Source organism: Gorilla gorilla, chromosome 18 (assembly GCF_029281585.2).
Source record: "Gorilla gorilla gorilla isolate KB3781 chromosome 18, NHGRI_mGorGor1-v2.1_pri, whole genome shotgun sequence".
In the NCBI taxonomy this organism is placed as follows: domain Eukaryota; kingdom Metazoa; phylum Chordata; class Mammalia; order Primates; family Hominidae; genus Gorilla; species Gorilla gorilla.
In genome coordinates this window covers 30,003,900-30,027,428 of record NC_073242.2, presented here as the reverse complement: position 1 = coordinate 30,027,428, position 23,529 = coordinate 30,003,900, and the positions used below count along the sequence as shown (strand labels likewise).

Genomic DNA, 23,529 nt, shown 5'->3' with positions numbered 1-23,529 from the left:
CCATTTCATCTGGACCTAGAATGCTATTTCATGGAAACTGTACAACCCTGGGCAAGAGACTTGACCTCTCAGTGCCTCAGTTTCCTCATCTATAAAATAAAGGCTACGTGATATTTTCTGCCTGGATGGTGGTAGTGAGGATTATATGAGTCAAAACAATAAAACACTAGAAAACTAGCCAGCATAGAAAATGTTTTAAAAGAACTGCTATCTACAATGCACACACTTTCCGTGTGTGTGTGTGTGTGTGTGTGTGGTTTTCAACACAATGCATGCACTATTACCCCATTTTGAATCTCTGCCAGGTTCCCAGGGCCTGTCCTCTTTACCACACTTGGTACCTCTTAATAAAACGAAGTTACTGGATTTCAAGCCCAGGCTCTGGAAATATTGGAACTCAAAGGCTGTGCTCTTGAAATATGTCCTTCGCACGCCTACCTTCCCTGCCTGCTGCAGTTCTGTCTCTGGCTGATTAAAACCTGCTTTTGCCCAGACAGAGCAAGCTGAGCGGCAGGGCACGCTATCCCTTTTTATGAAAACCCAGCAAGCGGGTGTAAAAGGAAGATAACCACACCCCTGCCCCATGTGGAGGCCAAAGATACTTAATTATCTGAAACCCAGATAAACAGCAGGAGCGGGTTGGTAGACTAGACATGGAAAAGCTGAAGCGAGCCAGAGGGGCTGCAAGAAGAATTATTAAAAACTAATGATGTGATTCAGTGCTGTAAGGAAGGCGGAGAAAATGAGTCTGAGGTTGTTGACAGCCTCTGAGAATTCTTGTCTGCAGTAAGATGGGAGCAGGATGGGTAGGGAGATGGGGTAGCAGTGGGAGGTACTAGGAGGTGGGTGGAACATAGGGTCAAGAAGGGAGAAAACACAGGTGTTTCAAGCATTATCTGCCAGATGTTTGCTGCCTGTTTTCCGGAGGCGGTTTTGTGTTACTGTCCTGTTCCAGTAAAGTTGATAAAATTGCCAAGCCTCAAGAAAGAGATCTCTAAATGCCATTTTGCACATTGGAAACCAGGGGTCAAGCAAAGGGAAGTCAGCAAGAGAACACACACTGGAAGTTCAGAGTGAGGAGCACACTCAAGAGTTCACACCTGCCTGCTGGGAGCTCACTCATGGCTGGTCTGTGAACTTGACCTCCTGGGCCTGATTCAGGGCAAGTGGGTGTCCTGGGTTGGGGTGGTTCCTGATGCATCTTTCTGTTAGTAAGCACTTGATGTGGGTTATGTGAGCATGTGTGTGAAGGGCTTAGCACAAGCCTAGGTCCACAATAAGGGCTCTGTAAATGCCAACTATTGTGGGCCTTAAGAGTTCTTACGGGAACCGGGTTCTTTTTCTACAGCACATTCCCAGCAGATTGACTTCACAAACCTTGACTGTCTGCACTGGAGCTCATCATTTTGGTCTCTGAAATAAACAGTTTATGTGCAGAGAAATGGTGATACTGAAACACCAGGGGTTTGGTCTAGGTCCTGCTGCTCGCCGCACAGAAAGCCCATCACTCAGAAGATGGGTATTGCCAAGAAAGATTATAATCGCGTGCTGCAGCCAAGGAGATGGGAGCTCAGTCTCAAATCCATCTCCCTGACCAACTAAAACTAGGAGTTTACATAGCAGGGAAGAAATGTAACAATCTATAAGAAAACAGGAACTCGGGAGGAGCAAGGAAGCAATCATGATGAATGAGGGGTCTGGCATCTCATCTCTGGATGTGGTAATCTGGTGAGTTTCAGTTCTTTGATATTTTTTGAGAGGCCTGGGGGTCCCTTCCTGAGGAAATAACCCAGATAAGACAAATGAGGGCTTCAAGCTTTAAGATCAGAAAGGTCAACTTCTGTATTTATCCAAAAGAATATCTATGGGCCGGACGCAGTGGCTCATGCCTGTAATCCCAGCACTTTGGGAGGCCGAGGCGGGCGGATCACGAGGTCAGGAGATCGAGACCATCCTGGCTAACACGGTGAAACCCCCTGTCTACTAAAAAATACAAAAAAAAGTTAGCCGGGCGTGGTGGTGGGCGCCTGTAGTCCCAGCTACTTGGGAGGCTGAGGCAGGAGAATGGCATGAACCCGGGAGGTGGAGCTTGTAGTGAGTCCAGATCGTGCCCCACTGCACTCCAGCCTGGGCGGCAGATCGAGACTCTTGTCTCAAAAAAAAAAAAAAAAAAAAAAAAAAAACATCTATGATGGGACTATTGGGTCAGTTTCAATGGTACAGAAAAGTCCAAAGCCTGACTTAGTAAAATCTGTCCAAGTTCCACCACACACAATTCAAGATGGCAGAACAAGACAAGACCCAGTGTGGGACTGGGGGCATCCAATCGGGGGTTTGTCCTTGCGTTGTAGAAGAGTAAGGCAAAGAGAAAGGGGGTCCTGGCATTGAGAATAAAGATAACAGAACAGCTTAAGGTTAAGCGCTCTGCCCCCACGAGACAGACACCTTGGGTTCAAATCCTGGTACTACTTTATCCTAGCCGGTGACCTCGAACAAGTCACTTTGCCTCTCTGACCTCAATTTCCTCATTCATAAAATAAAAGAGATAGAACTTACTCCATTGGGGTTCTTGCGAGGACTCAAGAAGCTAAAATTAAGGGGTGAATCCATGCAGGGGATGTAGCACTCAGGGTGGCATATCAGTGCCCGCGGGAAACAGCAACTCTGTGTGCTCCGTCATGTGTCCAAGCACAGACCAAGGACGTCAGAGAGCCAGGATGATGACCTCTGATCCCACATCTCCCGAGTTCTCACCAGTTCCCTGGGAGTAGGGAAATCTCCCTCTTCTTCCTCACTGTCGTGGCAGGAAAAGAGGGAGAACAGGCAGGGGCTGTGGATCTTGGGGGAAAGGACAAGGTAAATCAGCTGAGAAAAAGGAAGCCCATGAAACAATCTAAATGTCAGGGTGCCAGGGCTTTGGGGATGGGGCAGGCAGCACCCCCCAGACTCATGCTTAAAAGAGTCAATGCAGGCTGCGTGCAGTGGCTCACACCTGTAATCCCAAGGAGGCCAAGGAGGGCGGATCACTTGAGGCCAGGAGTTCAAGACCAGCCTGGCCAACATGGTGAAACCTTGTCTCTACTAAAAATACAAAAATTAGCTGGGCATGGTGGTGGGCACCTGTAGTCTCAGCTACTTGGAAGGCCGAGGCACAAGAATCGCTTGAACCCAGGAGACGGAGGTTGCAGTGAGCCGAGATCGCACCACTGCACTCCAGCCTGGGCGACAGAGCGAGACTCTGTCACAAGAAATAAAAATAAAAGAGTCAATGCTGCGAGAAGCATTGGAAGTGAGACACATTCTCAACCATGAAATAGGGGCTGACTCACACGGTCTCTGCAGCAGCTGATGGGCATTAAGGTGATTACTTCGCAGCAGGTGTGACAAAACAAATCTCACCGTGGCTATTACACTACGGTCACTGGGAGTCTTTCAGCCCAGGGCTGTCACATTCCTGTCACTTAAAGCTTCCTCACCTGAGCCTGAAAATGATCAGTAGGGTCTGAAATTTTTTTCTCTCTCTCCTACTCTGTGCCAAGAGTGTCTCACGCGTGTGTGTGTGTAAGAGGATTGTTGGGGTAAGGATGGAGTGAGAAAGAATAATTTATTGCACATTTGACAAATATTCATGACACTAAGTGCCAGGCACTGTTCCAAATGCTGGGAAGACATTGTGAGGAAATTGGATAAGGTCTCTGCCCTCATGGAGTTTATAACCTTGAAGGAATTATCTTGGTAGTTTATACTCAAAGCTTCCTTCCTTCCTCCTTTCCTTTCCTCCCTTCCCTCCCCCTTCCCCTGTCCGCCGCCTCTCCCCTCCCTCTCCCCCTCCCTTCTCTCCCACTCCCTTCCCTCCTTCCTTCCTTCACTGATTCAATTAATAAACATTCTGGAGTCAGACTGCATCCTAGCTTGGCTACTTATTAGCTAATGCAGCATCAGGCAAATTTTGTAACCTCCCATTCCTTCCCATCCAAAATGGAGATAAGAACAGGACACACTCACAGGATAAGCCCCACAACTTCGGGAAAAACCATCTCTGAGAAACAGCCAAGAAAGTGAATTCAAGCAGGGCCTTGGCTCAAAGCCTGTTGGCCTGGAGGGCTGAGGATGATGGATGAGGACTTTGTGCAGATCTGAGCGTACTGTGTCCTTTGTCCTGGCTGCCTTAGCGTCCACCGTGTATCTCTGAGATTGATGAGGCAGGTGCACCACTGGGCAAGCTACACACCATACAAGGCTGAGCTTGGTTGGGGAGCGTCATCACCATCCAATACTGTCTGTAGGACCCCATTCCAGCAAGACATCTGGGGGCCTGGAAGGGGGTCCCTCCCCTGGAAAATGTCACAGAATCCCTGATCTATGTCCTAACAACACTCAGGTCCTTCTGTATCCTTTAGATAATTTGATTTATCCTAGGGTCTACTGTTGACATTTGTCCCTAAGTGGTCAGATTCATGGGCTAGATGAGGACATTCAGTGAGATCACAAGTCAAGAGCTTACTGCAGAGCTGCCTCTTAAGAAATGCTAGTTATTCTTGTCCTTAAGCCTGGGCTAAGTGACAGGCATGTGCACATCCATACACACACACATATCCACACATCCACACCCACATCCACACACGCACACATCCACACCCACACACACATCCACACATGCACACACATCCACACGCACACATACACACCCACATCCACACACACACCCACATGCACACACATATCCTCACACACACATCCACACACACAGATCCACACACACACATCCACAATACACATATACACACACATCCAGACACCCACATACGAACACCCCCACACACATCCACACTTCCACATCCACACATCCACACACATCCACACAAATATCCACACACACATCCACACACCCACATCCACACACACATGCGCACACAGTAAAGGTCAGTAAATGCACAGTGGTAACCACTGTTCCTGCAGCAGCACTATTAGGTAAATAAAAATAAATATATATTTAAAAAATGTTTAATTTGTATTTTTAAATTTTTTGTATTTTTGTAGTTTTTTTTTTAAACAAAGGGATCTTGATCTTGATTACTTAAAACCAAGACTCATGTTCTCTGTCTTCCTTTTATTTTATTATTTTTTTGGGATAGTTTCTCTCTGTTGCCCAGACTGGAGCGAAATGGTATAATCTCAGCTTGCTGTAGCCTCCGCCTCCCAGGTTCAAATGATTCTTGTGCCTCAGCCTCCCAAGTAGCTGGGATTATAGGCGCACGCCACCACACGTGGCTAAATTTTTTGTATTTTTACTAGAGACGGGTTTTTGCCCTGTTGGCCAGGCTGGTCTGAAACTCCTGGCCTCAAGTGATCTACCCACCTCGGCCTCTCAAAGTGCTAGGATTATAGATGTGAGCCACCACACCAGGCCAAGACCCTTTATCTAAATAAGTAACTAAAAATTTATAAAGAATAGGTGTTTTAAAAGCAGAAAGAGCTGAGTCTGAACCCTAACTCCCCATTAGGGAGCTGGGAGGCCTTGGGCAGGCTGTTTCATTTCTTCAAGCCTCAGTCTCCTCATCTACAAAATGGGATGGATCACAGACTCAGCCTCTTGGTGTTGTGAAAAATCAGTGAAAGAATAGGGGAGGGGCCTAGCACCTGCCTAAAAGTTTTGATGTTCCTGCTGCTTCCAGTGGAGGGTGGGTGGGTGGGTGAGCTGACAGGCAGCGCAGGGAATTTTCCAGCCAGGTTGCCTCTTAACCACTGGTTTGGTTTGGTTTTGCTTGTAACCTTTCACTGTTTGTCGGCAAAAGCCCAATTTTTAAAAAAACTTTTTCATTTTAATTTGATGTTTTTATATTTTTTGTATTTTTAATTTTTTTCTTTTAGCAACAGGCTCTCGCTCTGTCTCCCAGGTTGGAGTGCAATGGTATGATCATAGTTCACTGCAGTCTTGAACCCCTGGGCTAAACTGATCCCCCAACCTCATCCTCCTGAGTAGCTGGGACAAAGGCACACACAGCCACACACAGCTAATTTTATTTTTTGTAGAGACAGGGTCTGGCTACATTGCCCTGTCTGGTCTTGAACTCTTGGGCTCAGGCGATCATCCCGCCTCAGCCTCCCAAAGTGCTGTGATTACAGGTGTGAGCCACTGCACCTGGCCTTAATTTGTGCTTTTTAGAGACAGGGCCTCTCTCTGTCACCCAAGACGGAGTGTGGTGATGCGATCACAGCTCACTGCAGCCTTGAACTCCAGGACTCAAGCAGTCCTCCCACCTCAGCCTCCTGAGTAGCTGGGACCACAGGTGTGCACCACCACACACTCAGAGCCCAACTTTTTAAATGAGAGTTTGTCTTGAAAGACTACCTGCAACTCTTCAGGAATGCTGTGCTCTGTAGATAATGAAGGTTCAACCCATGTGACTCTGATGTTGCTAGAGACCCCATCTTATTATTTTCCCCCATTTTAGAAATGAGGGAACTGAAATTCAGAGAGTCCAAGTAACCTGCCCAAGCTGATAGGCTTAAAAAAAACTCAGGCCTATCTGAGAGCAGAGTGTGCGCTCGTGAAAGACACCAGCACAGGGTACAGCCTCTGCATTCCCCTCCCTCTTTCTTCCCCGTGGGTGATACAGAAAGAACAAAGGTTTTGGGGTCAGATTGGCCTGAATTCAATTCCAACTTCAGGGTCTTGCTTAAAACAGGAGATGACAATATCCACTTCCCTGGGTGGTGGTGAGAATCAAATGAGGCTTTTAAAAACGTGCATAATGCCTTTATCTCGGTGCCTGACACACAGTAGACGATCAACAAATATTAGGTTTTCCTCTCTCCTCCACACATTTCTTTCCTTGGCCACATCCCCAAAACACTCACATGAACCTGAGCTCAGACTCCCGGCGGACCAAGACTTCCCGCAGACGCTGAATTTTTGCCATCTCCAGCTCAATCTCCTCTGGCATCATGGTTGTCTCCGCCATGGAGATGATGTCCAGCTGATCTGTGCAGGAGACAGGAAATACAACCATCAGGACCCCAAGGCTGCACCGTGGGACAGACCCTGACATGGTTCCAGGGCACAGCCTTGCTCCGCGACCATCATACGCCTTGAGGACAGACTTCAGCCTGTGCCGCAAATGTGTATTCGTGAGCACACCCTTTGGGAACCAGAAAACGTGTTTTCCAAAGGAATTTACTTCGTTTGTTTGCTTTTTTGTTTTGTTTTGTTGTTTTGTTTTGTTTTTAGACGGAGTCTGGCTCTGTCGCCCAGGCTGGAGTGCGGTGAAGCGATCTTGGCTCACTGCAAGCTCCGTCTCCCGGGTTCACGCCATTCTCCTGCCTCAGCCTCCCGAGTGGCTGGGACTACAGGCGCCCGACACCTCGCCCGGCTAATTTGTTGTATATTTTTTAGTAGAGACGGGGTTTACCGTGTTAGCCAGGATGGTCTCGATCTCCTGACCTTGTGATCTGCCCGCCTCGGCCTCCCAAAGTGCTGGGATTACAGGCATGAGCCACCGCACCTGGCCTTGTTTTTGTTTTTTGAGACACAGTCCTGCTCTGTTGCCCAGGCTGCAATGCAGTGGTGTGATCTCAATCTTGGCTCACTGCAACCTCTGCCTCTGAGGTTCAGGCGATTCTCCCACCTCAGCCTTATAAGTAGCTGGGATTACAAGTGCACACCACCAGGCCCGGCTAATTTTTGTATTTTTAGTAGTGATGGGGTTTCACCATGTTGACCAGGCTGAGGTCAAGTGATCCTCCCGCCTCGACCTCCTAAAGTGCTGGGATTACGGTCGTGAGGCCACCACGCCTGGCTGGGAACTTTGTTATGATGGCTAGTCGAGGCTCACAAGTGGGCTCACAAAAGCCTGATTAAGGCCTTGTCAGCCCCTGCCTGGTCCCAGATTCTGAGCCTCTGCTCCCCCTGACCACGACCACTTTGTCCTGTGGTGTAAGCCTCTAAGACCAGCCGACTCTAGGCAGAAGAAAGTTTTATCATAATTATCTTACAGTAATACTACTACTAAGTAGTGTAAGTATTTTTTCATTTGTTTTTGAGACTAGGCCTCACTCTGTCATCCAAGCTGGGGTGTAGTGGTGCAATCATAGCTCACTGCCACCTCAAACCCTGGGCTCAAGGGACCCTTCCTCCTCAGTCTCCCAAGTAGCTGGGACTACAGGCCCACCTAGGTAATTTTTTAATTTTTATTTTTTGTAGAGATGGGGGTGTCACTATGTTGCCAAGGTTGGTCTCAAACTCCTGGCCTCAGGCGATCCTCCCAACTTGGCCTCCTGAAGTGCTGGGATTACAAGCGTGAGCATACATACAGATACATATATATATGTGTGTATATACATATATGAATATATGTGGTTTTATATATATAATATGTGTAATATACACAGACACACTTTTTTTTCTTTTTTGAGACGGAGTCTCGCCCTGTTGCCCAGGCTGGAGTGCAGTGGCACGATCTTGGCTCACTGCAACCTTCACCTCCCGGGTTCGAGTGATTCTCCTGTGTCAGCCCTCCCAAGTAGCTGGGATAACAAGTTTATGCCACCACACCCGGCTAATTTTTGTATTTTTCATTGAGATGGGGTTTCACCATGTTGGCCAGGCTGATCTCGAACTCCTGACCTCGTGACCCACCCGCCTCAGCCTCCCAAAGTGCTAGGATTATAGGCATGAGCCACCGCGCCTGGCCAGACACACTTTTTAAAGACTGAAAAAGTACACTAAAATGTTAGCAGTTAAAATGTTTATATGTGTGTGAATATATATTTATACTATTATATACATATACATATATCCACTGTGATGTAGGTCTTATTTTTCTAATATAAAGTTAGGACCTCACTATTTCATTATGTGTTCTTTTCACCTAGCAACATGCCTTGAGCGCTCCTGCCTGTCCTTGGATGGTCTTCCTCGGCAGCAGCATGGAAGGCGGGGCGGTTTTCTATTTGTGGCTGTATCACGAAGCACTTAAGCAATCCACAGACATGTAGGTTGTTTCCTATTTTTTCCCCACTGTAATCATGGGGAAAAAAATGTAAGAATTATTTTCACCGTAAGAGTGTTCCAGTGAAGAACGTTCTCAAAGTGAAAACTTCGCACACATCTACAGGGTTCCTTTGGGCTATGTTTCTAGGGTGAATGGCTGAGATATAAGTGATGTGCTATTCAAGGCCTTTGATCGGTAGTGGGGGAGACTCGGGGCAGGAGATGTTTTTGGTGTACCCTGAGACACCATCACATCATCTGTATCTGCTAATTCCTCCCACACCCGCCCCCAAGATGGAGCCCACCCCACACCTCAGTTCTACAAGGGCGTCTGTCTTTTTCCTTATACTCAAGGAATAATGAAAGTTGGTATACCTTATACCCATGATTTGGAAAGTTGTTCTCTTTTTCCTTTTTCTTTCCTTTTTTTTTTTTTTTTGAGACGGAGTATCCCTCTGTTGCCCAGGCTGGAGTGCAGTGGCACAATATCGGCTCACTGCAACCTCCGCCTCCCGGATTCAAGCAGTTCTCCTGCCTCAGCCTCCTGAGTAGCTTGGATTACAGGCTCGTGCCACCATGCCCAGCTAATGTTTGTATTTGTAGTAGAGTTGGGGTTTCACCATGTTGGCCAGCCTGGTCTTGAACTCCTGACCTCAAGTGATCAGCCTGCCTTGGCCTCCCATAATGCTGGGATTACAGGTGTGAGCCACCACACCAGGTCTTCTTTTTCCTTTTTGTAGAGATGAGGTCTCGCTATGTGGCCCAGACTGGTCTGGAACTTCTGGCCTCAAGCAATCCTCCTGCCTCAGCCTCCCAGAGTGCTGGGATTACTTACAGGTGTGAGTCACTGTGCCCAGAGAAAGTTGTCCTGTTTCTACCTGTCCAACTGCCTTCTATGTCCTGGGGCCCTCGCCCTTGCACACCTGCACAGGGTTTAGGGCGCTGTGATTTGCAGGCTTCCCTGAAGTCAGTCCCTGCCTGCTTGGATCTCTAGATAGAATAGCGCCCTCTTCTAGGAGCCCACCTGATGCATTTGTCCACCTGTGGGACTCTCCCGGCCCTGAGTTGTTCAGCAGACGTTGGATTCTTGGTAAATTGGAGTTCCTTTCCATTACCCACCCTCTGATGTGTCCGTTCCATGTGCCAAAATTATCTGCTTCCCCTCCACCAATCAAAACATCTTATTTTGCTAAAGAGACAGAAAGAAGGTAATTCTCCGGAGTTGATTCTCACATTGAAATGAATGGCCTCTCTTCATTCTCTCTGAGACAATTCCCTTTTTTTTTTTTTTTCTTTTTTTTTTGAGAGCAAGTCTTGCTCTGTTGCCCAGGCTGGAGCATGGTGATGCAATCTCCGCTCATTGCAACCTCTGCCTCCCAGGCTCCAGCAATTCTCCTGCCTCAGCCTCCCAAGTATGTGGATCTACAGGCGCATGTTACCACGCCTGGCGAATTTTTTGTATTTTTAGTAGAGACAGCGTTTCGCCATTTTGGCCAGGCTGGTTTTGAACTCCTGACCTCAGGTAATCTGCCAGCCTTGGCCTCCCAAAGTGCTGGGATTACAGGCGCGAGCCACCGTGCCCGGCCTGACAACTCCCAGTTTTCAAGAGAAACAATAACAAAGGCAATGGAAAAGGCCAAGCAATTATATGGGGAGAGGAAAAAATTTGACCTGTCGGTCATCAGCCTATTGAAGATTTTCTCCTCTTTGAGTTCAGCATCTCAGAGCAATGTGTGCTTCTTTTATATTTTCAGGGAGCGCCAATATTTCATGAAATAGATAAGTGCAGAACATAAATAGTGCAGAATCTGCTATTGGGTTGGAGAGGGGGTCACTGAACAACTGTATAAGTGGGAGGAAGAGAGTGGAGGTGGGTGAATGGGAAAAACATGAAATTGGAGAGATTCACAATCACCTCCTCCCTGCCTTCTAAAGATGGCGGGTCCCGAAGATTATCTGGCCACCTGGCCGAGCCTCTGCCAGGGAAGGGTGAAAAGGGAGACACAGTGGAGGGAGAGGAGGGAGTGTCAAAGAGAAGCAGGAAGGAGAGAGGTCAGAGGAGCCGCCTCAGGCTGTGGCTTGGGGAGAGGGAGCGATGTCTGTTTGCAGAGGATTTGTAGGAAATGTCTCATGTGATGTGCTGCCTAAAGATCTCCTGGGGCCATCTGGTTATGCTTCAAGGCCCCCGGAATCCAATTTCGGGTCCTACTACTGTCCCTGACACCATGCTGTGGTGGCTCCTGGGACTGAAGCAGTGAGGACAGGCTTGAGAAAGGAGGGAAGGAGGGAGGAATAGGATCAAAATATTAATATTGGCTGGGCACGGTGGCTCACGCCTGTAATCCCAGCACTTTGAGAGGCCGAAGCGGGCGGATCACCTGAGGTCAGGAGTTCGAGACCAATGTGACCAACACGGTGAAATCCAGTCTCTATTAAAAATACAAAAATTAGCCTGGCATGCTGGCAGGTGCCTGTAATCCCAGCTGCTTGGGAGACTGAGGCACGAGAACCACATGAACCTGGGAGGCAGAGGCTGCAGTGAGCCGAGATCATACCACCACACTATAGCCTGAGGGACAGAGTGAGACTACGTCTAAAAAAAAAAAAAAGATAATTAATATTGAGTGCTACTGTGTGCTGTGATGCTACCAAGCTAAAAGACCAGCCTTACCAAATCAGATGGCCTGGGTTTGAGTTCCAGTTCTGCCCCTCCCTGGCTGTGTGGCCTTGGGGAGTTGGTTAACCTCTCAGCAGCTCTGTTTCTCCTCTGTAAGGGAGCCCACCACCCAAAACAGATGTGAGGGATGAATTACCCCGGCACGTCACGTTTAATATATGCTTGCAATTGCCCTCGTTATGATCGCCGCACCTGCTCTGCCCATCACCTCTTTTAATCCTCGCCATAAGCCAGCAAGTTCAGTAGGTTCTCATTTTCTCAAAGAAACAAAGGCTCAGCGCTGGCAAGGGAAAGAGCTGAGTCCAGGTCTGGCTTCAAATTCATGCTCTTTGACCCTCTTAGCTGCCTCTGGTCCAGGCAGCTGTTCTAAGTCCGACACCCCCCATTCATTCCTATCTCAGAGTCAAGCGTGGTGCCATAACAATTCATGGCCAGTGGGGAGGCTTAAAACAAAAGGAATTTAATCTCTTGGAGTTCGGGAAGCCAGACGTCGGAAACCAAGGTGTTGGCAGGGTCACGCGCTCTCCAGAGGCTCTAGGGATGGATCTTTTCTTGGCCCTTGCAGCCCCTGGTGGCTCCTTGGTTTGTAGTATTAGGTTGGTGCAAAAGTAATTACAGTTTTTGCCACTGAACGTAATAGCATCACTTCAACCTCTGCCTCTGTTTTCACAGGGTCTTCCTCCGGGTGGCTCTGTGTGTCTTCTTTTCTGTCTCATTAGATTTAGGGCCCACCCTAATCCAATGTGAGCTCATCTGGATCCTGATTTGAATTACCCCTACAAAGACCTTATTTCCAAATAAGGTCACATTCTGATGTTTTAAGATGCACATGAACTTCAGGAGGCCACAAACCCACAAGAATGAATGGCCACAGCCTTGCAAGCTTCCTGACAATAACGTCACTCTCTCCAGGGGCTTTAGATCCTGCACACAGAGCACAGCCTTGGCTGGAAGCAGCAGGAGTCCCAGCGGGAGTCACCCGGGGGTGAGGGAAGTGCATGGGGGAAGTGGGGTCTGGCAAAAAACAGCTAGGCAGGGGCAGTGTCAGAAATCCTCATTTGACACTGGTCATCAGCCGCAAGACCTCGAATGAGTCCCTTTATGTCTTTGCGTCACTTTCCTCCTCTGTACAAGAATTCAATAGTTACCTGTGCTGGAGGCTTTCTGTGTATTATCTCATTCAATCTCTATTTTACAGAGATGACTCTGAGGCTTAGAGAAGGAAAGTGACTTGTTCAACATCACACAGCCAGATCATTGCAGAGATAGTATTCAAACCCAGCTTGTGCGCTCTCTCTCTCTCCCCCCGCCCCCCCGGCTCCACTCCACAACCACGTGACCTTAACCACGTAATCCAGCCTCCTGGTGAGGGCTGAATGCATTTGTGCCTGCGAAAGTGCGTAGTTAACCACCCCACGATATGAGTATCCTTGTTTTTCTCATCACAGTTCAGATGGGCAACCTGATTTCCATGGGACAGATGCTGAAAACGGCAACACACCCTGGGGCGAGGCGTGGGACGAAGAGAATTAATCACATCCCAGGAACTGGCATTTTACCTCCATCCCCGGGGGAGGATGGAGGCGGTGGTGCCAGGCTCCAGGTGCTTAGCTTGGATTTGGGGCAAAGAATGGAACAAAGACCTATGTTGAAAAGTCTTGCTCAAGGATGTTTTTCTTCCCCAAGAGAAAGGAACGAAGCCTAAAGCTTGAATCAGATACAAATTGTTAGAATCCTTTCTTGCCATGAGCTGTCTGCACCAGGCACTGTGTTGGGCTCATTGTAAACCTCATCTTTTTTTTTTTTTTTTTTGGTGGGGCAGGATCTCGCTCTGTCTTCCAGGCTGGAGTGCAGTGGCATGATCTTGGCTCACTGCAGCCTCAACCTCCCAGGCTCAAGCAGTCCTCTCACTTCAGCCTCCTGAGTAGCTGAGATTACAGGTTCACTCCATCACACCCAGCGACTTTTTTTGTACTATTTGTAGAGATGGGGTTTTGCCATGTTGCCCAGGCTGGTCTCCCAACTCCTGAGCTCAAGTGATCTGCCCATCTCAGCCTCCCAAAGCGCTGGGATTACAGGAATGAATCTCATCTCATTTAGTCTGCACAATACCTTAGGCCAGGGGTTGATACCCTACGGCCAGGGGACCAAGCGCAGCCCCATGCTTGATGTTGTAAGTAGAGTTGTTCTGGAACACTGATCACGCTCATTCATTCACATGTCATTTATGGCTGCTTTTGCATTGCAAAAACTGAGTAGTTGCCACAGAGACTCCCTGGCCCACGAAGCCTCAAATATTCACTACCTGGCTCTTTATAGAAAAAGCTGGCCAACCCCTTCCCTGGGTGGTATACTGTAATCTCTCCAGTTTAAAAGTTAGGAAAGCCAGGTTTACCCAGTAACGATAATAACTTTTATCGAGCATTTATCACATGCCAGCACCTGTGCATTACCTTATCTGATTCTCAAAACAGCCCTGGGTGGTCAGTGCTGTTATCCCATTTCACAGATGGGGAAGTCGAGGCTCAGGAAAGGGAGTAAGTGATGGAGGTGAGATTTAAAACAAGATCTGTCCTACTCCAAAGCTCTTGTTGTAATCAACCATATTCATGTAAGAACTACCTCCCTACGTAAGTACCATCATCATCATAACAAAACTGAGAAGACTGTATTGCTTTAGACACAGAGGGAGTAGTTATTCCCAGACATCACTGGGCAAGGTGAATATCTAGGGAGGTTGTTTAAGAAACAATTCCCTGCCTCCACCTCCAAGGATTAGGATAAACCTGGGTTGGGGTGTTGTGTCCAGGGACCTTAATGAAGGAGGTCTTCAGATCAGAGTGAAAAATGCTGATACAGGACCTGAATAAATGAATATCACACACAGTCAGTTTCTTTCCAGTCTGAACTTGTGTGATAGAAATTAGCCTGCTAGACTGTTCCTTTGTTGATCACATTTTCCAACTAGAAGGCAGGCATCCGACAGCTGCCAAGGAATGTCTCCACAAGGAGGACAAATCACAGGAAGAAATGGGAGGAGCATTTCAAGCTGGCTAGAGACAACGAGTCTCTCACGCACGCTTCCAAGCAAGAGCTTGCTTGCTGTGTGGAGACAGCAAAGCATGAAGGCACAGACGTCCCCAGGGCTCCAACTGCCACTGCTGTCATTGAGCTTCCAGGAGCTGAGTCACTTCTGGGGGAAGAGGCAGCTAAATCCATCTTCCCATCCCCAAATGCCACCCCAGGGAGATGCATGCTTCCTGAGCAGTGGCACCAGCAAACAAGAGCTGAGCACCCGGGCAGCCCTGGTATGCGCCAGCAGGTTTAATCACTGATCTCAAAACAAAACAAAAAGTAAGGCTACCCAGGGACAGGAGTGGTGGAGGTGATGGAGGATGAGGGCTGGTGATCTAAAAACTTCTAGTTTAAATACAAGCTTGGAGGGTTAAACTGCTGGGGACCAGAGAGATACCTTTCCTAGCCCATCTTTTCCAATCAGGGGTCATGGTAGGAATTTAAGCTCAGGGTGCCCTGCACAACCTCTGCCTTTACTTCTGCTTTATAACTTTATGTGCCTAGTACCGGCCCCAGAGCTTGCTCATTTTGGGCGTTTACCGGAGCCATGATCTAGCTCATATCAACCTCTCTTTCTAGATTAATAAAATGAGGCTTAGAGAGCTCATAAGTGATTGGTCAAACTCACTCACTCAATTGTTGCAGCAACATCAAGGGTTCTGTCTAGATCCTGCTACTCGCTGCACAGAAAGCCAATCACTGAGGCAATGAGTATTGCCAGAGAAGAAGGCTTTAATTGGGTGCTGCAGCTGGGGAGATGGAAAGGGACTCAAATCCATCTCCTCAACCCACTAAAATTAGAGGTAGCAAGGAAGAAACGTAACCATGTGTTACATTGTGATACATCCCTATTTTTTTTTTTTCTGGGAAATTATTAGGAAGGGGTAAGGAAGAGAATCTGGTCAACAGGATGCAGGTGGTTGGTTAGGCAATCGTGATGGTTGAGGAGTCTGGCATCCCATTGTCCACACATAGTGATCTGGTAAATTTCAATTCCTTAATACTATCTGGAAGGCCGAGAGGTCAGTTTCTTGAGAAAGGAACTCAGGTAAAATGAATGTAACTTTCTAAAATTTTAAGATTAGGAAGGGGCTGGGCACAGTGGCTCACACCTGTAATCCCAGCACTTTGGGAGGCTGAGGCAGGTGGATCACGAGGTCAGATAGAGACCATCTTGGCTAACACGGTGAAAGCCTGTCTCTACTAAAAATACAAAAAATTAGCCGGGCGTGATGGCGGGCACCTGTAGTCCCAGCTACTTGGGAGGCTGAGGCAGGAGAATGGCGTGAACCCGGGAGGCGGAGCTTGTAGTGAGCAGAGATCGCACCACGGCACTCCAGCCTGGGTGACAGAGTGAGACTCCGTCTCAAAAAAAAAAAGAAAAAAGAAAAACAAAAGATTAGGAAGGTAAATTTTTGTGTTTATTCAAAAAAAACAAAACAAAACACCATAAACATCAGTTCTAAGGGGCAATTGGGGCAGTGCTATAATGAGTGGTAGAAATGAAACTCAAACCCAGATCTATCTGATCCCAATGCCCATGCTCTAAGGTCAAAAGAGCTACAGAACAGTGTTTCCAAAACTCTCAACACTGCATAGAATTTACCCCAGCTACATATTCTGTACTCTGTCATGTACCACTCAGTATGTCATGACATTCACTTTTTTTTTTTTTTTTTGAGACGGCGTCTTGCTCTGTCACCCAGGCTGGAGTGCAGTGGCGCGATCTTGGCTCACTGCAAGCTCTGCCTCCTGAGTTCACGCCATTCTCCTGCCTCAGCCTCCGGAGTAGCTGGGACTACAGGCGCCCACCACCACACCAGCCTAATTTTTGTACTTTTAGTAGAGACGGGTTTCACCATGTTAGCCAGGATGGTATCGATCTCCTGACCTCATGACCCACCCACCTCGGCCTCCCAAAGTGCTGGGATTACAGGCGTGAGCCACCGCGCCTGGCCGACATTGACTTTTTTTACTCAAACTCCCTAAAGGAAATGTCCCATGACATCCACAGACAATAAGTGACTCTTACTTGGCATAATTAGAAAATAGCCATGAAAATAAACCTGAGGAAACAAAGCAATACTGTTAAATTCTCGCTAAATAACTATAGCCTGCTTAAGGTTCAGAATGAAGCTTAAATTTTCTTTCTTAACAAGGTGAATCAGCAAGTGCTAGGGGCATTAAAGACAAAGCTAGCACCAAATTGTGGCTTTCTCCTTTAGGTAATCAAAAAGGTTGATAATTGAGGAGAAAATGCGTAGCTTTCCTGAAGGGAAATTCATTGCTGTTTGATGTTACAAGCATGAGAGTACCACTGGGGGTACCTATCCCATCCCCTGTTGTAGAATAGAATTCCAGTCCTTTGCGTTGGAAAGGTCTTAAACGACGTTTTGGTCAGCCTCATACCCGTGTTGGATAGGATATAAAATGACTTGGCAAGATGTGGTTCCCAGGGTCCCTCAACAAACGGTTCTCATTCAAACTTCAGTGAGAACTCAAGCTAGAAGGACAATTCTCAGCCATGGGTTAAGTCCTACCCAAAGAGGAATCAGCCATTTTGAGCAATTATTTCAACCCAGCTCATATAACAAAGGCAATTAAATGAAGGGCTAGGGGTGGGGGTGCTATTCATTTCAGTCATTGGAATATACTTGGGTCACAGCCGTTGCATTTAGGGAAGGACATGAGGGACTCAGGTAGGGGGAGTCAGTGTTGGGGGAGAATCAACTTTCACCTAATATGTCCTTTTCTCTTGTTTGGGTTTTTAAATATACTTTTTTAAAAATACTTTTATATTTCTAGAAAATGTGGCTGGATGTGGTGGCTCATGTCTGTAATCCCGGAGCTTTGGAAGGCTGAGGGAAGAGGATCACTTGAAGCCATGAGTTTAAGACCAGCCTGGGCAACAGAGCAAGACCCCATCTCTACAAAAATAAAATGTAAACATTAGCCGGATGTGGTGGCATGCAGCTGTGGTCCCAGCTACTTGGGAGGCTGAGGTGGGAGGATCGCTTGGGTCCAGGAGTTTGAGGGCTTCAGTAAGCTATGATGGTGCCACTGCACTCCAGCCTAGGTGACAGAGTGAGACACTATCTTTAAAAAAAAAAAAAAAAAAAAAATTTAAGAAAAGAAGAGTTGCAAAGAGCATAAAGAATTCCCCTCTACTCCTCATTAAATTTCCACTATTGTTAACATTACCAAGAAGTTGACATTGGTGCATTGTTATTAACTATATTCATTGAAATTTTAGCAATTTACCAATGGTCAGATGTTACATTTGCAAAACAGATTTAAAATTAATAAGAGAGAAAAGAAAAGGAGTTGGCGTGTGCAGGCACCATGGGGAGCCAGGCCAGCCCTTGAAGACAGCAAGAGAGGGGAGTGGTTCTGGGCATGGGCTTTTGGGTTTCAGAGTCCAGCTCTCACACTTGAGCCATGCGTCAGTGACTCTGGGCGCCTCAGTTTCTTCATCTGCAACATTGGGGAACATGCATACCCATCTCACAGGTGATTCATGTAAGTGACAAGCATACAGAAAGTTCTCTGTAACATATATTTGCTCTTATATACATTTAATAACTGCATTGAGAACCTGCTTCGTGGCAGACCCTGCTCTAAGCAATGGGGAAGGAGCAATGAGCAAAACAGACAAAAATCTCTGCCCTTGTGGACCTGAGCTTCTAGCAAGAGGCTTACACTGTTGTGGAGAACAGTTGCTCTAATAATCTGCAGGGGTCATTGGCTTAAGACAGACGTCGCTTCAAGCCCTGGCTCTACCACTAATTGTGCGACCTGGGCAAATTACTTGATCTCCCTAAGTCTCAGTTTCCTCTTCTGTAAAATGGGACTAATAACTCCTGCCTCATGAAGTTGCTGCTGTAGGGATGAAATGGGATGATATACTTGTCCCTCAGTATCCGTGTGGGATTGGTTCCAGGCCTCCCTTTGGACACCAAAATCCTTGGATGTTGGCCGGGCGCAGTGGCTCATGCCTGTAATCCCAGCACTTTGGGAGGCCGAGGTAGATGGATCACGAGGTCAGGAGATCGAGACCATCCTGGATAACACGGTGAAACGCCGTCTCTACTACAAATACAAATACAAAAAAAAAAAAAAAAATAGCCGGGCGTGGTGGCAGGCGCCTGTAGTCCCAGCTACTCGGGAGGCTGAGGCAGAAGAATGGCATGAACCCGGAAGGTGGAGTTTGCAGTGAGCCGAGATCGCGCCACTGCACTCCAGCCTGGGCGACAGAGCGAGACTCCGTCTCAAAAAAAAAAAAAAATCCTTGGATGTTCAAGACACGGATATAACAGGGTGAAATATTTGCATAGAAGCCCCACACATCCTCCTGTAGACTTTAAGTCATCTCTAGATTACTTATAATCCCTAATAGGATGCCTACACATCACTTCATTTACACAGATTCAGCATAGTACTCAAAGTTTTGCTTTTTGGTAATTTGTGGATTTTTTTTCTGAATATTTTCCATCCATAATTGGTTGAATCTAAGGATGCGGAACCCACAGATACAGAGGACCAACTGTATACATCATGTGCTTGGTGTAGTGCCTAGACATCACAAAGAGTGGTCAGTAGCATTATTCCTGCCATCACAGTGCCTTTCCCCCAAAGAAGCCAGACTAACACTGGGGAGAAAATAAAATTGGAGCCACCATCAAATTTGAAGAACACAGACTCATGGTTATGGGGACCATCTCTTGGCCCCTCTAGGTGAGACCACAGCCCCGCAGCTCCAACAGACCCATGCCTGCCCTGAGAAGAGAATCTAGAGGGGGCCCCCTCCAGCCTTTTGTCAAGAAGCCAGTTGCTGCTATTGACCCAAAAGAGAGTCTTGAATCCCAAGGGAATAGATCTGCGCCCCATGACCAGGGAGCCGGTATCTGAATGCATTTCAAAGGCTCCTGGTGGCACTCTAGACTTCGTTGTCATCAATCATTCATGTAGGAAAGAAGCTCATTCCAACTCCCAAGCATCCTATTACGGGATGCACCAAGTGCCTCGCCTTCTTGCTATAACATGAATGTAATGGGAAGCCGCCCGTTGCTTTTAATGAGTCACTGTTTCCCAAAGAGATGAAGTCACTGCTTTTAACCCAGAAGCTCCTGGCTGCTTGATTTCTCCCAGCCTGCCTCGTGGAGAGGATGCCACTGGGCCCCCAAGAGCAATCATACCTTTCCTTGCACTCTGCCGTCCCATACATCCTGTCTCTGTGAGGTCGCCCCACATGGAAGAATTTGTGGCTGAGGAAACTGACAGGCTTCAGATCCTGGCTATGATTGTTATTCTCCAGTGGCACCTCAAGCACATTTTTTTAACTTCTGCGAGTTTCTGTTTTCCCAGCCACATCTGACATGTCAAAGGACACAAAAGTAATTCAGGAGGACACACCAACAGCACGTGAAGACGCAGGCACTGGCGTCAAGCAGACATGAGTTGACGGTCCAGCATCTTTCTAACAGCCGACCTCGGCAAATGCCCTAACCTCTTTGAGCCTCAGTTTCCTTATCTGTAAATCGGGGGTCATAAAAGAGAGAATGTATAGATCAGTGCGGTCCAATTGAAATAGAACACTAGCCACATATGTAATTTTGAACATTCCAGGAACCACATTCTAAAAAATAAAAAGGGCTGGGTGTGGAGGCACATGCCTGTAATCCCAGCACTTTGAGAGGCCAAGGGTGGTGGGCATATCACTTAAGGTCAGGAGCTCAAGACCAGCCTGGCCAACATGGTGAAACCCCATCTCTACTAAAAATATAAAAATTAGCCGTGGCAGAGCACGGTGGCTCACTCACGCCTGTAATCCTAGCATTTTGGGAGTCCGAGGCGGTGGATCACCTGAGGTCAGGAGTTCAAGACCAGCCTGGCCAACATGGCGAAAGCCCGTCTTCCTAAAAATACAAAAATTAGCCAGGTGTGGTGGTGTGTGCCTGTAATCCCAGCTATTCAGGACGCTGAGGCAGGAGAATTGCTTGAACCGGGGAAGCGGAGGTTGCAGAGTGCCACTGCACTCCAGCCTGGGCAACAGAGGGAGACTCTGTCTCAACAAGAACAACAAACAAAAAAAATTAAGTGGGCATGGTGGCAGGTGACTATAATCGTAGCTACTCAGAAGGTTGAGGAAGGAGAATCGCTTGAACCTGGGAGGCGGAGGTTGCAGTGAGCCAGGATCCAGTCACTACACTCCAGCGTGGGTGACAGAACGGACTCCATCTCAAAAAAAAAAACAAAAAACAAAAGTAAAAAGAGCTGGGTGCGGAGGCACATGCCTGTAGTCTCAGCTACTCTGGAGGCTGAGGCAGGGGGATCACTTGAGCCCAGGAGTTTAAGTCCAACCTAGGCAACATAGCAACGAGACCCTGTCTCTCAAAAATAAAAAAAAAGATAAAAAGAAATGGGTGAGATTAATTTCACTAACATATTTTATTTAATCCAATAGATCTAAAGGATTATCAGTTCAAAATGTAATCAATATATTAAAGATATGAATGAGATGTTTTATATCCTTTTTGGAGGGAGTATGGAAGTCTTAAGTCCAGTATGTATATTTTACCCTTTAAATAGATCTCAATTCAGGCCAGGCACGGTGGCTCACACCTGTAATCCCAGCACTTTGGGAGGCCGATGCAGGTGGATCACTTGAGGTCAGGAGTTCGACAACAGCCTGGACAACATGGTGAAACCCCATCTCTACTAAAAATACAGAAATTAGCCAGGTCTGGTGGCACATACCTGTCATCCCAGATACTTGGGAGGCTGAGGCACAAGGATCACATGAACCTGGGGGATGGAGATTGCAGTGAGCCGAGATTGCACCACTACACTCCAGTTTGGGTGACAGAGTGAGACTCCGTCTCAAAACTAAATAAAGGAAGAACAGATCTGAATTTGGAATGGCCACATTTCAAGTGCTCCCAAGTCCCAAGTCATTGTTCACCATCCTGGGACCCTCCATTCATCTCCTTCTTTCTTTTCTCCCTGATACCTTCCCCTACCTCAAAGATTCTGTCTCCCTGAGGTGTTTCTCCATTTCAGGACTCTTCTGCTTCCCTCTTAACTGCTCTCATGAAAGGACTTCTGATGGACCCTCTCGTCCCACCTCCAGCCCCTGGCAGCCTATGGGTGGCCCTGCCTTTGGTCAGGGCCTCAGCACGTTCAACCTGGGTGGAGCCACAGGTCACACGAGACCCTCCCCTTCAGCAGGGACTGTGAGGAAACCCTTAGAAGGTGTGTGCGGTGCAGGCCCCACAGGTCGGCTGCCCCCGAAATCCTAATAGGACTGGCTCAGCTGTGACCCAGAATCCCCTGCAGAATGAATGCCTGACATCACCTCTCTCAGGCAGTGTAGTCTGTCGGGAGCCAGGAAGGTGGGGAGAAGGACACAGGTATCTCTGTGGAGGGGACTCCACAGCAGCATCTGAGCAAAGGCACCAGAAAACTGGAGATAGGCAGTGATAAGTTGCAAAGAGCCAACAGAATTCCCCTCTACCCCCCTCACTCAATTTCCACTATTGGTTAACTTTACCAAGAAACTGACATTGGCGCATTGCTATTAACTATATTGATTGAATATATTGATTGTGTGATAAGGGGCAGCTGGGATTTTCCTGTACCCTCATCCCTTTGTTTCCTCACTCCCTACCCCGACTCCTTATCTGGAGCTGGAAGGTCTTTGATGAGCTGAAGAAAGACATGGGTTATTAAATAATAATGCTGCGACATCTTCCCGCAAGAGGCGGTCAGTGTTGGCAAGAGAAAAGCTCGTCTTCCAAATGCTCTGAACAACCTGAATGATGAGCTGGAAGAAATGTCCAGGGCCTCAGAAATCAAACACCATCCCTCTAGGAAGGAACTGGGAGGAAGGAAAGGGAGGCAGAGAGAAGGTGTCCACAGATGCCCTTCCCAGGTGGACTCAAGGAGAAGCTGTGGTCCTTCCCCTCTCGTGAACCACAAGATTATGCAGAACTGGCTGATTGTAGGAATTTCTTTCTGGAAACATGCTCTTCCTCTGCGACCTCACAGAAGTCCAAGATCTAAGAGGTCCAAGTACAAAGAAATGACAAAGGGAGCAGAGGAGAGCATTTGATGCCGTTGATTTTTTTTTGTTGTTTGTTTTTTATTTTTATTTTTTTAGATGGGAGTCTCATTCTGTCTCCCAGGCTGGAGTAGAGTGGTGCGATCTCGGCTCACTGCAACTTCCACCTCCCAGGTTCAAGTGATTCTCCTGCCTCAGCCTCCCAAGTAGCTGGGATTACAGGTGCCTGCCACTTCACCTAATTCTTGTATTTTTGGTAGAGACAGAGTTTCACCATGTTGGCCAGGCTGGGCCCTTGACTTTTGCAGTGAAATAGGAAATAAGGATGAAGGTGAAGAGGTGAGACTGAGGAGTAGAGGAGAAACTAAGATAGCCCATTTGGGGAGGAATCCTGGGAGGACCCAACACTTGAGACAAAGAGTTTCTTTCACAAGAAAGACAAATTCCAGGCTAATCCTGTGGAAGTGTAATCTGAGAACATCTGAAGACTCATTCTGAGTGCAGGAGCCAAGGCTAGAGCAAGAGGCTTCGTCTCACTGCTGCTCCATAGCCTGTGAGTGCTTTGACATTTGGAGGTGGATGCTTCTTTGTGCTGAGGGCTGTGCTAAACACTGTAGGGTGTGCAGCAGCATCCCTGGCCTCTGCCCACTGGCCGCCAGCAGCATCCTCTCCCCAACCCAAAATGTCCGCAGACACTGGCAAGTATCCCCTGGGGGACAAAATCAC

General features: G+C 47.5%; 2 protein-coding genes across 2 annotated transcripts in view; both read right to left on the bottom strand.

Annotated features, from left to right (window-relative positions):
- Positions 1-23,529, bottom strand: part of BMERB1 (bMERB domain containing 1) — a 153,712-nt gene that overhangs the window by 65,108 nt on the left and 65,075 nt on the right. Inside the window, exon 2 of the mRNA XM_004057253.5 lies at positions 6,862-6,985. Coding sequence (XP_004057301.2) covers positions 6,862-6,985 — 124 coding nt within the window. The remainder of the gene's footprint in view (positions 1-6,861; positions 6,986-23,529) is intronic.
- Positions 6,975-23,529, bottom strand: part of MPV17L (MPV17 mitochondrial inner membrane protein like) — a 112,946-nt gene continuing 96,391 nt past the window's right edge. The window contains exon 4 of the transcript XR_010131341.1: positions 6,975-6,985. The gene's annotated coding sequence lies outside the window, so the exon portion shown is untranslated. The remainder of the gene's footprint in view (positions 6,986-23,529) is intronic.